This window comes from Caloenas nicobarica, chromosome 14 (assembly GCF_036013445.1).
Source record: "Caloenas nicobarica isolate bCalNic1 chromosome 14, bCalNic1.hap1, whole genome shotgun sequence".
NCBI lineage: Eukaryota > Metazoa > Chordata > Aves > Columbiformes > Columbidae > Caloenas > Caloenas nicobarica.
Window position 1 is genome coordinate 3,225,084 of NC_088258.1, and position 13,635 is coordinate 3,238,718.

The 13,635-nt window shown below is 59.1% G+C and overlaps 1 protein-coding gene across 1 annotated transcript; it reads left to right on the plus strand.

The window, feature by feature from the left end:
• Positions 1-7,706: 7,706 nt before the first annotated feature.
• On the plus strand, positions 7,707-13,635 carry TNFRSF13B (TNF receptor superfamily member 13B). The gene is made up of 5 exons (XM_065645223.1): positions 7,707-7,833; positions 10,001-10,141; positions 11,781-11,897; positions 12,427-12,678; positions 13,358-13,635. Exons 1-5 carry the CDS (start codon positions 7,707-7,709, stop codon positions 13,633-13,635), a joined length of 915 nt encoding a protein of 304 aa, XP_065501295.1.

Below are 13,635 nucleotides of genomic sequence, written 5' to 3' on the forward strand. Positions count from 1 at the left end.
GAAGCGAAGGGGATGCTCTTTCCCCAGCACCCTGGGGCACTGTGCCCCCAAAAAAGGTCACAGCGGTGGCACAGAGCACAGAGCAGGGGCCAGGGCTGGCGTCTCCCATGCTGCAGGCTGTGCCTGCCCGGAGACGCGGCGGAGCTGCACCGTGGCTCGGGGCCACGACCCGGCGCCACGCACGGCCCCGATGGAGCCGGCAGCACCTCGCGGGAAGCGGCTGGTGCTGGGGCTGGCTCCAGCCTCTCCAAAAATCCAGCCGAACGGGACGGGCCTCTCCGTAAACCTGTCGGGCCGCATTCAGCCATGCCGGAGCCAGCATCCATGCACCGCCGGCCACCTTCAACGTGTGCAGCCAGCGGGGCCAACAAAAACTCATTGCCAATGACTCTCCCTGCATGCCCCAGGTATGGCCATGGCACGGAGGTCGCCTACATGTGCCATGGAGGTGTGTGTCCCATCCCCTCATCCCCCCATTGTCCCCCTCACGGAGATGCCTGGTTGGGCCAGCCATGCATAACAGGTCTCTTCAGCCCAAAGCCAGTCCGGAGCAGTTTTCTCAAACAAGGGCAATTAAAGTAATGGGAAAATGGAAAGTGCTCGTCAGGGAGCTGCAGCAGCAGCGGGGGAAGGCGCTGTGGTGAGTCAGGGATCCAAACCGGAGCCCCAGCGCCAGGTAAACAAGCTGCAAACCAGGAGGTGTTAGTCACTGGCTCCAGCTGCACCGGCCCCAGCCTGGGAAGAGCATCGGCAAAACCCTCCTGCTCCGGGAAAGAGTTCATAGAATCACAGAATCATTTTGGTTGGAAAAGACCCTCAAGATCTTCGTGTCCAACTGTTAACCCACCCCTGGCACTGCCCCATGTCCAGAGAACCTCATCTTCGTCTGTCCAACCCCTCCAGGGATGGTGACTCCAGCACTGCCCTGGGCAGCCTGTTCCAATGCCCCACAGCCCTTTGGGGAAGAAATTGTTCCCCAGATCCAACCTCAACCTCCCCTGGTGCAACTTGAGGCCGTTTCCTCTCATCCTGTCACTTGTTACCTGGGAGAAGAGACCAAGACCCTCCATGCTCCAGCCTCCTTTCAGGCAGTTGCAAGGAGGTTCAGCAGCACCAAACCCCACCAGAGAGAGGAGAGCAGCACCCACTCCCCTTGTGGCACAGACGTCCTGCCAGGACCGTCCACCGCCGCTGCCCGTGAGGATGTCACCGGGATGGGGACATGGTACACACGGCCGTGCCTGGATTTGCAGGCGAAGCTGCGATGCAGCAGCTTTTCCCGCGGGGCCGGGCGCTGCCGGGACAGGAGCAGGATGGCTGGATGCCCCTCCCGAGTGGCCGTCGCTCCCCGCGGGACCTTGGGCAAGTCATTTAATCTCTCTGCACCATCACCTCACTGTCATTACGGTGGAGCCAGACGGATGGATGCCCAGGGGAGAGGGCAGGATTCATGGTTTAAAGCCGGCAAATCCTGGGATCCCCACGGGATCCAGGCTGGGACCGAGTGGCGCCTGCGAGGGCTCCCCTTGTCCTGCCCTGTGCTGAGCGGAGCCCAAACCACGGGGCTGGATGTGGCCCCTGAGCCAGGCAGGCCAGCTGTGGGGGGTCCAAACCCCCAGCCCTGCCTGGGGAACATCTGGCAGGGGAAACACTGGCCAAGGCAGGCTTGGATGGCCCTCACAAGTTAGAAATCTGTATGGAGGTGAAAAACACCCTCACGGGTGGAGGGAATATCCCCCGGGCTGCCCTAGGGACTGTCTCTGTGCTCTGCTCTACCTGTGCCAAATTTTCCCATTGGGAAAAATAAAAGGACCCCAATTATTCACTGGAGGAAACCCACAGCGCTCGACTGCAGCCGGTGCAGCCCAGAGATGCGGATTCCGCAGGGCTGGAAAAGAGCACAAGAATGGTCCAGCGCAGCTCGGCTTTGCTGGATGCACAAACACACACACAGAGGCTTGAGCTTGTCCCAGAAGCCGCATTAAATCACGTCGCACCAAGCAGAGATTTCCTCTTGTCCAGAGACACCAAGTGCCTGGTGAGGTCATACCCTTCTCCTGAAATCAGGCCAATGGTTAATTACACTCCGGGTTGGGTCATCAGTGGCCGGGTCTTGTGACTGCCTCCTGCCATCGGACCTCGTTGTGATTTAGGGAAAATCTGGCTTTTTTGCTCCCACAAGTGTCTCCCCCATGTTTTGGCTGGGCCCTGCCTGTTCAGTTGGGCAGAGCAGATTCCCCTGCGAAGGGAACGGCTGCCTGTCCTGCCCACCCGCCTCTCGCCACAAGCCTCAGCATCCTTGCTAAAAATATTATCCCGTGCAAAACTGGGTCCCTCCAGTTTCCTCCATCGCTTGTCCCTGCGGCCACCGCCCCTGCCAGCCGCAGCCGTCGGATGTCTGCTCTGCTGACTCCATATAATGCAAGTTTTACAAATGAAAATGTCACATGGCCGTAAATTAAACACTTTGGAGAAACCCATTATAACGCAGCAACACAATTAGCTTTATCAGCCAGCCCAGAGTCATGCCAAAAACCAAAGCCGACTCACTTGACAGGAGCTGCCATCCATGAAACCAAGCTAACGACCTTAATTATATTTTTAGCTTCTAATTTTTGGCTGACGGTATCCCTGGTTACCCAGCCCATAATTTGCCCAGGGACTGCGATCATCCTACCTGGTCTGTAATTCCCAGGGTCAGCCCTTTTAACCCTTTTAAATATTAGACTCCCACTGGCCATCCTCCAGCTCTCTGGAATTTCCCGAGGGCTTTTAGTGTTAAAAATTAACAGCAGAGCTCCTTCCTGAGAAAGTCCTGCCAGAAACACCTCTCGTCCTGAGAAAATCCAGCAATGTCAGAGGTGGGGACACCGAGTTGTTCCCACCAGGTTAAAACGTCACATTATCCGATTAGCTGTTCTGGTCAAAAATTATTCTTTGACTCATCTCCTGCATCTGCCACCCACGCTTTACACCTCAGCACGCAGCCCCGGCGCTGAAGCCTCCTTTCCCTTCCCCTTTGCTATATATTTACTGGGTTTTATCCTCACGTCTGTGCCAGCCCTCAGCCAAACCGAGCTTTTCCCGTCCGTCTGTCCTTGCTCTCCAGCCGGCTACCGGGTTTGGGGAGCCGGCCCTGAGCACAGCCTGGTTTTCTCCTGATCTGCGCCGGGTTTCGGATCAGTGGCTCTCACAGCATCACCCTCGATGACACACTTGGGCACTTCTGGAGCTTGGCTCAGCCCATGGCTCACCCACAGCCCCCGGCACAGCGGCTGCGAGGGGCAGACCCCACGGCACGGGGGCTGCCGCAGCGCCTGGGTACCAGTGGGTGCTGAGCATCCTTGGGGTGACGCCCGCTGCACCCCCGTGGGCTGGTGGCAGGATGCGGCCGCGGTGCAAATGGGGGAACAGAGCAGTGTGAGGGGTACGGGGGCATCTGAACCCTACTTTGTGTGAGGGGCTGCTGCCAACAGAGGTGCTGGGGCACTGGGGAGCGGGCAGGAGCCAGCTGGGCTGCTGTGGGGCACGGTGGCCCCGACAGGGGCTGGGATGGCTGGTTTTGGGGTGTTGGGGCTGCAAAAGCAGCCAGAGCACCCAGCACCCAGCAAGGAGCCAGGCTGGGCTAGGCAAGGGTGCCATCTCCTGGAGACAGACCCAAACAGCCGGGAGCAGGGCTGGGCACCCCTGGGCTGCAGGACTGGGGTGCTGGAGCTGCACCCCGGGGCTCTCCGTGCCCCCCAGGCTGAACCACGGCTGCCCTCGGCTCCCGGCTGGGCTGCGGCGCTGCAGGCAGGGCAGGCAGGACAGGGAGGGGTGCTCGAGATGTCACCGCGAGCACATCACGGTGGTTCTTCACCGACGGGACAGCCGTGGCGTGGCCGTGGCTCTGCAGCTGCACACGCGTGCAGGTCGTGCGCTGGCACCCAGCGCGGTGCCGCGGCCACCGTCGTGCACCTGCCTGCACCGAAAAACCAGGCAGTGGTGGTGGCTATTTAGGACGAGAGGAAACGGTCTCAAGTTGCACCAGGGGAGGTTGAGGTTGGATATCAGGAAAGATTTCTTCCTGGAAAGGGCTCTCAGGCATTGGAACAGGCTGCCCAGGGCAGTGCTGGAGTCACCATCCCTGGAGGGGTTGGACAGACGGACATGAAGTTCTCAGGGACATGGGGCAGTGCCAGGGTGGGGGAACGGTTGGACACGATGATCTTGAGGGTCTTTTCCAACCAAAATGATTCTACGATTCTATGATCCTATGATCCTATTGTGTGTTGTCAGCCCAGCGGCTTTGGGCACGTAGCAGCTCTGAGCTTTGCCATGAGGAACTGGTGGCAGCGACAGGACACGGAGGACAGGCAGGCGATGCACAGGGGACGGGCACTCGAGAGCACGCGTCCGCAGGGAATGAAGGTGAAAGAAATGAGTCCTCAGCTGCCGTGCTCGGAGCCATCTGTGCTCAGCCCAGCCTCGCAGTTGCTGGTTTCGGCCCAAGATGACTCCTCTTCCCCTTCACACCCCCACGGCCCCTTTTTTCAGGTCCCAAAGGGAGCATGTGTGCAAGCAAACGCCTTGGCCAAGGCCCAGTCCTGCCTGAGTACAGGGACTGCAAAAGGCAAATGGGCTGAGGAGAAGCTGGGAGGAAAATATCCCAGCAAAGCTGCGCAAAGGGAAGGCCAGGCATCCCCCCAAAAATGTTGGAGCCAAATATTATCCACTCTGTCTGCCTGTTACCTGCAGCTCTCCTTGCAGCGATGCCACTGGGGCAAAAGCCTAGAAGAAAAAAAGATTTCATCGTGGGGACAAAACTGGGCTCTATCACCCCAAATGGACTGTGGCACCTCTGGAACTGTATGCAGATGGGTGCTGAAGGATGCAAAACGATGCGGGGGGATGCAGAGGGGATGCTGTGGGATGCAAAGCCATGCAGAGGGATGCAGAGGGATGCACCACGCTGGGAGGCTGCACGGGGAACTGCCAATTGATTCTCTCCCACCAGTGGCACACAGCAAAGGCTCTAACCCAGGAACCCAGGACAGGGTGCTGGCAGGTGCCGCCTGATCCCTGCCCGTGTCCCAGAGCGCAGGGACGACCCCAGCCGATGCTTTGGCTGCGAGATGGCAGCTCAGAAGGGCCACGTTTGGAGACATTTAAAAGGCACACACTGTCCTCAGAGGGTGTGGGAGGGGGTGATGCCACTCGGGGCACAGGGGTTCAGGCTGCTGGGGCGCACAGCTGAGGACGTGGGGCTCTGGTCACAGAGTACACTGAGAATTTTAAAGCCGAAATTACCCGGCCTGATCTCTGCTCAGCGAGGAGGGACAAACCACCCCCAAGTGCTTCTCGGTTCCCTCTCGAGGGCTCGCCAGGGTGGAAACTGCAAGTCTCCCGCTGCTATTTACAGCAGCAGGTTTCCCCTGCAAAACCCCGTGAGCCAGAGGGCTGGAGCCATCGCTCCGGGTCACGCTCAAGCGCAGCAGGCGATGCCGAAATCCTGATTTCCTTTGCCGTTGGCTTTAGCTTTGCAGGTGAACGGGCCACGGCCTCTGCCGTTGGCCCAGGGCACAGCAGGGATGAGTCTGCGCATGGACGGCCACCAGCTCTGTGCACTCAAAGGTGCATTTTTCCCCAAACCCTCGCACTGTGCAAACCCCGCTCCCAGCCATGCCTCTGCCATCCCGCTCCCTCCAGGACCCTCCACAGCTCTTCCCAGTGGGACACTCAAGCCCAGCGATGAGCCCGTCCTTCGCATCACCTGCCTGTACAGAGCCACGGCAGGTGGCACAGCATCGGTGCTGCTGTGTCCCCATGGCAACGTCGCGCCTTGTCCCTTCCCGGTCCCCGCTCTGAGCCTCAGGGTCCATCGGATGGTGCCGATGCTGGTCCTGTCCCTCCTGCCAGAGCTGGGACGTGGTGGGCCACATCCAGGCAGGCAGGGCCGAGCAGCGCTGGGTTCCTCTGTTTTGGGCTTTGCTCCCTGCGAGCAGGTTCAGCCCCCAACGTCCCTGCAAAGGGCACAGCGTGTTTCACCCCACAAGTGGCCTTTTGCTCTCTCTCAGCTGCAGATCACCATGGTAAAGCACAAAGTAGGAGTTTTTGAACCGAATGGAAAAAACCTTGAGGCTGCCCCGCTGGTGTTTATAGAAAGTAACAGGTATCGCTGCTGCTTCCTTCCCCCCTCAGCTGCTTCTGCAGAAAGGTCCCGCCGGGCCAAGCTGAGTCACCGTCCTGCCGCGGTCCCGGCACCCCTCGTCCCTTCCCGGCACCCCTCGTCCCTTCCCGGTGACACGGCCGCGGCACAGCCCTGCCCTGCACCTCCACGGAAAGGGGGAGAAACCTTCAGAAATGAACCCACTGCCAGTGGGAAAGGGGGAAACCAGCAGGCGCGCAGCCTGGCTTGGCTTTCACGAGACGTCCCCTGTGGAGCCTTGTGCCACCGGCCAGATCTACCCGGGGTGTTTTGCTGGTCGGAGGCACCAGGGCAGTGATGGATGGATGGATGCCCGGCCGAGCACGGGCAGACGCTCTCAGCACCATGGAATGGGCTGAATTCCCCCTCTGAGGCATCCCCGGGGGTGCTGCCTGGCTGCTCCGTCTTGGGTTTGCTGATTAAACCCATTCCACTTGCAGGGTGAGGTGAGACCTAAAAATAAATATACAGCTATACTCTTGGAGGCTGCCAGCAGCGCAGAGGTAGCTCTTTCCCTCTGTGAAACCCAACCCATGCTATTAATGCTTCACGCAGATCCAGTGCCAGCAGTGCTGGGCCCCCTGTTACCAGCACAGCCCCCCTGAATCCCCCTGAACCCCCCCGAGCCCTCCTGCCTCTGGGCCATGGATGCACCAGAGAAAAGCACTGTTTAAAGCATCTTACTGGGGGCCATAGAATCATTTTGGTTGGAAGACACTCTCTAGATCATCAAGTCCAACCATTAACCCACCCCGGCACCACCCCATGTCCCTGAGAACCTCATGTCCGTCTGTCCAACCCCTCCAGGGATGGTGACTCCAGCACTGCCCTGGCAGCCTGTTCCAGTGCCCCACAGCCCTTTGGGGAAGAAATTGTTCCCAAGATCAAATTTAACCTCCTTGGTGCAACCTGAGGCCGTTTCCTCTCATCCCATCACGAGATGCTCTGTGCGCTGTGAGCAGGAGACACATCGGTGGGGTGGGCTGACCCCCCCGCGGATCGGACGGGTGCAGAGCGCGATGCTCAGTGCCTGCAGGTGAGGGTGACCAGCACCCGGTGCCATGTGGCATCAGCAGGACGTTACACGCAGGGCTGCGTGACACGGATCCACAAGAAGGGACATTCGTTCCTCTCTACCTGCAGCTCCACGCAGCGACATCCCCTTTGTCTTGCTCTGACACAGCAAAGCCCAAGAAAGCAGCAACCCCCAGTGTCACCCAGCAGCTCTCCTGACCCACGATAACTCTTTCCTCTACGGAGTAAAACCGCCTTTTCTGCAGAATAAACCGCCCCACTGCAGCCAGGCAATGCGAGGCCAGGTGCTGCAGAGCCCCCACCCCTGCCAGCCCCTGTGCAACGTGGCCGCCAGGCCCAGGACACCCCTCCCTGTGTGACACACGGCCCCACAATGTCCCTCCCTGAGCCCCCGGCAGCCCAGGGACGCCCAGCAAGCCAACGCAACGCGCTGTGCTTGTGAGCGATTTGCATCGAAGGGATAAGGGGAAACCCCAGGAAACACATGGCCCAGGCATTAATCAAATCGATCTCTAATAATAAACCTCCTGAGCGATGCACGGGCTCAGGGCTGGAGCTCGCGCTGCAATGGCAGGAGCCGAGGGGGACTAGATGCTGCAGGAGAGTGAAACGTGAGTTACCCCGTGGAGGGGCTGTGTGGGGAGATGGGGGTGAGGGGCTCATCGGTGCGAGGGCTCGGGGTCACGGTGACATCTCCGGGGCGCTGGCTGGGAGCGGAGGGTCCCCCCGGGCTCTCGCTGAGGAGCGGAGCCACCACAAAGGGTTTCCACCCTGCTGAGGACGGTCAGCGCCGTGGGGATGGAGATGAAATGGTCGCCCAATGCTTTGGATGAGGGGTGCACAGGGGAGTTTGGGGTGCTGGTCCCTGGTGTGGAGGCAGAGGGGGAGACTCACCCAGCTCGGCTGGAAAACACAGGTTTGCAAAGTCTGACCGCACCATGCTGGGAGCACCACACGCACATTGAGGCTCCCCGGGAAGCTCGGCCATCGGGCAGGATTTTTCCTAGATGGGCCCAAACACCCGGTTTGGATCTGCCTGAGCAGCAGCGGTGAAGGAGCTGCCCAGCCTGCAGCCCCCCAGCTTAGACACAGCCCCAAATCTCCATTTCCCATGCAGTTATCCCCCACCGTCACCCAAGGGTGACCGGGCTCACGCCATCCCCAGGGCTCACGCCGTCCCCAGGGGTCACCACTGACCCCAGGGGTCACCAACATTCCCAGGGGTCTTCTCTTTCTTCTCTTTGGGCACAAAATATCTTCAAAGAGCATCTGAGGAGACCATCAGCCTGAGCCTCACTCTGCCCTGGGGAATGTCTTCATTCAGCTTGCTAGAAAGCAATTATTTAATTTTATAGCAATGTTAATTGAATGACTGGGACTATAGGGCCAGCATCCTTGTGCAAAGTGGATTTACCCTGACTGCCCATGTATTAGAGACAAGGAGAGATCCCCACAGTGAGTTTTCTCTATAAAAATCAAAGTTTGGCTTTGCAACGGCTGTGGTGCAGAAGCTCCGGCTGAGGCAACGTGCAGACTCCGGGTGTGCAGAAGCCCACGTTGTGCTGCGGTATCGGGGGGTTTTAAACCTTTCAGGTCCTGTCAGCACCGGGAGGAAACAGCTGCAGCTCCGCAGGGGGATGTGGTCGCCCGCGGGCCCTCTCGGTCAGCAAATGGCACATTTCCACCACAGCCACACTCATGCTGGTTAGTGATTCCTGCACTTGCTCTGTCGTGTTTGCTGCAGACCCCCTGTGCGGCACGGCATGGCACGGCACGGCACGGCATGGCACGGCATGGCATGGCATGGCACGGCGTGGCCAGGCACGGCATGGCACGGCATGGCACGGCATGGCACGGCGTGGCCAGGCACGGCATGGCACGGCATGGCACGGCACGCCAGCACCAAGGGCATGGCCATCACTTGCGTTGCCTCCAAGGCCAAACCCTGCAGTGGCACAGGCCGCAGACAGAGATGTGCAGCACCCAAAGGTGGGCACGTGCACAAATATTTCAGCTGCTAACAAGATGCTCGTTAGCAAACTGATTTTTAAAATTGTAAGTTGTTGGCTGGATTTTTGTGCCTCGCTCCTGTGCCTTTGGCATCACGTCCAGCACAGGGCTCATGGTGGCAGAGGAGGACAGGACGAACTCATGGGGACACGAACATGTCCACCCCAGGTGTCCCGGCTGGTGGGGGTTAAACCAGCACTTAGAGCTCTCCCGCCAGACCTCCCTCCTGCTGCTGCTCAGGGGAGTTTGAAACATTCTTTTACAAAATCACATTTTTACAAAATAGAGTTTCATTATGATGCCGGACCACCAAAGGGAGACATCAGAAATGACACACAGGATGACACAAACCGCCCCGACGCTACAGAGGAATTCAGAAGTTTCCAGAACTAAAAATTGTTCCAGAAGATGTTGCTTGCCAGTGGTCATTCTGGTTGTATTTCTGCTATTTTCAGAAAAAACACATAAAGACAGGAGCGCTTCCCACGGGCAGTTCTGTGCATCCCCAGACGCTCAGGGCACAACACGGGGTCACCTATGAGCCAGGGTGACCTCCCTGCGTGTCCCCAGGGACTGGCACAGGACGTGCTTGTGTAGGGTGATGACTTGAATAGCTTGCTAAGCCTGAAGCAGGTTTTACTGCACGCTCTAGCCCAAGCCTAGGACCAGAGAGGGCTGGGGAACAGCTGAGCATCCATCCCCCTGCGAGGGGTCACGGTCCCAGCCCCGTGCTGGCCACCCCACGTCTCCTCCCCTCCCGTTCTGCAGCCATGGATGGGACGCCCGTCGGGTGGGATGCCATGAACAACTGCACCGACCAGCAGTACTGGGACACCCTCGTCTGCCAGTGCATCCCCTGCAGCCTCGCGTGCGGCCGGCACAGCGTCAGGAGGTGCGCGGCCCTGTGCGGTGAGTGCCGGCGCCGCGGGGACGCTGCCTGCGCGGCTGGTCCTGGACAGAGCCGGGACCAGGGATCACAGCCTGGGATGAGCCACAGGGCAGGCGCCGAGCCAGCTCGGCTGAACAGAGATTTGAGCCAAAAACGCTGGGGGACGCGGGCGTCCCAGTGATGGGCTGGGTCTGGCAGCAGCTCAGCACAGACCAGGGTCAAGTTGTCCACGCCTCTGTACCCTTCCTTTCTGGGGTCACAGGGCTGCACCAGGGGAGGTTTCGATTGGATATTAGGAAAAATTTCTCCACAGAAATGATTGTCAGGCATTGGAACAGGCTGCCCAGGGCAGTGCTGGAGTCACCATCCCTGGAGGGGTTGGACAGACGGAGATGAGGTTCTCAGGGACGTGGGCAGTGCCGGGGTGGGGTAATGGTTGGACTCGATGATATTAAAGTCTTTTCCAACCGAAACAATTCTATGATTTCCAGAGCTGCATCAGCACTCATACATATGCCCCACTGGTGACCCTCCAAGGGCAGGGCCTCAAGATACATCAGGTTCAGTCGATGCGGATAATTATAAACTCAAGCTCTGGGTTTGCAAGGCTGAACTGCGAGCCCTGCGCCGGGGTAGGCACCAAGGTGCGGTGGTAACAGGTGAGGAAGAGCCACAGAGGCACTTTGCACCCAAACCCCCTGCACGGCCCCTTCCCTCTCCGAGAGCTGCAGTCAGCACTGCTGCACCCTGTCCTGGGGCACAGGGGACACAGCCCTGCGTGCGGTGACAAGTCACGTCTCCCCCTTGAGGAGATGCCGTCCCTGGGGCCCCCAGCCAGCGCTCAGGCAGGTTTTGGTGTGTCCCAAAAATCCGTGCAAGCCCCAGGGCAGCAGAAGCTCTAAGAGCAGCAGCCAGGAGCTCACGGCCGCAGGCAGGTGCAGCTGCATGTGTCTGGCTGTGTCCCCTCCCCACGCAGCTGCCAGCACATGCTTTTACCCAGTATTTACCACGGAACCATAGGATGGTTTGGGTTGGAAGGGACCTTAAAGATCATCTTGTTCCACCCCCCTGCCATGGACAGGGACATTTTCCACCAGACCAGGTCACTCAAAGCCCCGTCAAACCTGGCCCTGAACCCTTCCAGGGATGGGGCATCCCCAGCTGCTCTGGGCAGCCTGTTCCGGGGCCTCACCGCCCCCGTGGGGAAGAATTTCATCCTTATATCTCATCTAAATCTCCCCTCTTTCAATTTTAAGCCATTACCCCTTGTCCCATCACTTGTCAGAAGCCCCTCTCCAGCTTCCCTGTAGGTCCCATTTATGTACTGGAGGCTGCTCTAAGGTCTCCGTGGAGTCTTCTACAGGCTGAAGAACCCCAGCTCTCACAGCCCGTCCTCATAGGACCAAACACCAGCACAGATCCTGTGGATCTGTCACCCTGCCAGCCCTGGAGAGGTTTTCAACACTCACAGCCGCGGGCAGGGCTTGTCCTGCACCCATCGGAGCCGTGAGCGTGTTCGGAGCAGCCGTGGGCTTGTCCTCGCAGGAACCCCAGCACGGGGTGGTGGGAGGGCAGCGGTTTGAGATCCGTCTGCGTCAATGACAGGGGTGGAGGAGAACGTGCTCAGGACACCGCGTTCATCTCCCTCTCCTCCCACAGAGTCCATGGACTGCAACAGGAGACCCGGCTTCTACTACGACGAGCTCCTGAAGAATTGCATCAGCTGCAGCACGGTGTGCGGGCAGCACCCGAAGCAATGCGCTGCATCCTGTGAAAGTAAGGTCAAACACGAGGGGGGCAGAGCAGGGACGTGGGGCAGGACCCCCAGGGCTGGGCTGGAAGAGGAGCTGGGTTGTGGGAGCAACGCTCGGGAAGGGGCAGCAAACCCCCATCTCTTTGTCCTGGGGGTTGTGTTTGTGCACTGACACTCCACTGGGACCAGGGAGAAGCAAAGCAGGGCGTCTGCCTCTCTCCTGCTTTCTCCAGCACACAGCGTGTTTTCCCTTTTGTGTGTTGGTGTTTTACAGACCTGCCCTTTGGCTCTACCAGTCAGGGGCAGCAGTTGCATTTCCCACATTTTTCCCTGTGATCTCCCTGGGGTTGAGATGTGATCCCTGGAGAAGAGTGGAGGGTGGGAAGGTGCCTCCTCCACCTCTCTGTTGAAGAGAAATGCAAGCAGAGGGGGTGTTCAAATTCTTCCCAAGCAGAGTGCTATTAGCAACACCCTTTCCCTATCAAAAAGTCAATAGTGTGAAGCAGGTACCCAAAGGGTTTCTAAGCACACCCGTCTCTGCCTGGCCCACAGCGGGGGCCCTGCTGGCCACCCCCCCTGCGCCCGCCGCCCTGGGGACGTCCCCGGCCCCCGCGGCCGTGCTGGAGCAGAAGGTGTGCGGGGAGCAGGAGCCGTGGCTGGTGGTTTATCTGCTGCTGGGGCTCTGCCTCTGCGCCCTCGTCTGCTCCCTGCTCCTGGGCTGGACTCACCTGCGGAGGAAGGGAGAGGTGGTGACCTGCCCAGCCAGCGCCGGGACCTGCCACCGCAGGGAGGATTCCTGCAAAGGTGAGTGCTGGGGGCACTGGGAGCGGATGGGGAACCTGTGGTGCTCAGGTTACCACGTACTGTGACAGAATCACAGAACAGTTTGGGTTGCAGGGACCTTCCCAGCTCCCCCAGTGCCCCCCCTGCCATGAGCAGGGACATCTGCACCAGCTCAGGTTGCTCAGAGCCCCGTCCAGCCTGGCCTGGGATGTCTCCAGGGATGGTTCAGCCACCACCTCTCTGGCCAACCTGGGACAGGCTCTCACCACTCTCAGGGGCAACAATTCCTTCCTCATGTCCAGCCCGAATCTCCCTTCCTTTAGTTTAAAACCATCACCCCTTGTCCTATCACAACAGCCCCTGCTAAAGTCTGTCCCCGTCTTTCTTATGGGCTCCTTTTAAGCACTGAAAGGCCGCACTAAGGTCTCCCCAGAGCTTCTCTTCTCCAGCTGAACACCCCAACTTTCTCAGCCTGTCCTCCCAGCAGAGCTGCTCCAGCCTTGGATCATATGTGAGCACATAGACGATGCGTTACGTACAACACACAGCGCCGTGGGCTTTATCAAAGCAGTGGGACATGGATGTCCTCTCCAGTTCCAGGCCTGGCACTTTACAGGCTCTAGTGCAGCACTGCAAAGCATTTCTTGTGTAAAAGGTGCTCCTAAAAACCCTTATCCTGACACACACGGTTTATTTGCAGATCGTCTGGTGGAAGCGGGCAGTGTTGGTGATGGATGCACCGGCATCAGGGTCCCAGAGCCGGTGGAGACCTGTGGCTTTTGCTTCCCCGGACACGGCTCCGCTGTACAAGAAACCAAACGGTGTCACAGCTCCTCCTGTCACACGGGGGAAAGAGCCGCTGCTCCCTCTCACGCCGGGATACGCAGCACGGGAAGCGCCGGGGCCATTCCCAGCACCGACGACGGCCACTTCAAAATCATCTGTTCTCCTTCGCAAGAGAAGACGCCCACGGCGTGA

What these genes read in the sequence shown, in the direction of transcription:
- TNFRSF13B (XM_065645223.1), top strand. Translation starts at nt 7,707, where the DNA reads ATGGCCCAGGCATTAATCAAATCGATCTCTAATAATAAACCTCCTGAG. An exon ending in ATGCTGCAGGAGAGTGAAAC is followed by an intron (nt 7,834 to 10,000) that starts GTGAGTTACCCC and finishes CCCGTTCTGCAG; the next exon opens with CCATGGATGGGACGCCCGTC. An exon ending in ATGCGCTGCATCCTGTGAAA is followed by an intron (nt 11,898 to 12,426) that starts GTAAGGTCAAAC and finishes CCTGGCCCACAG; the next exon opens with CGGGGGCCCTGCTGGCCACC.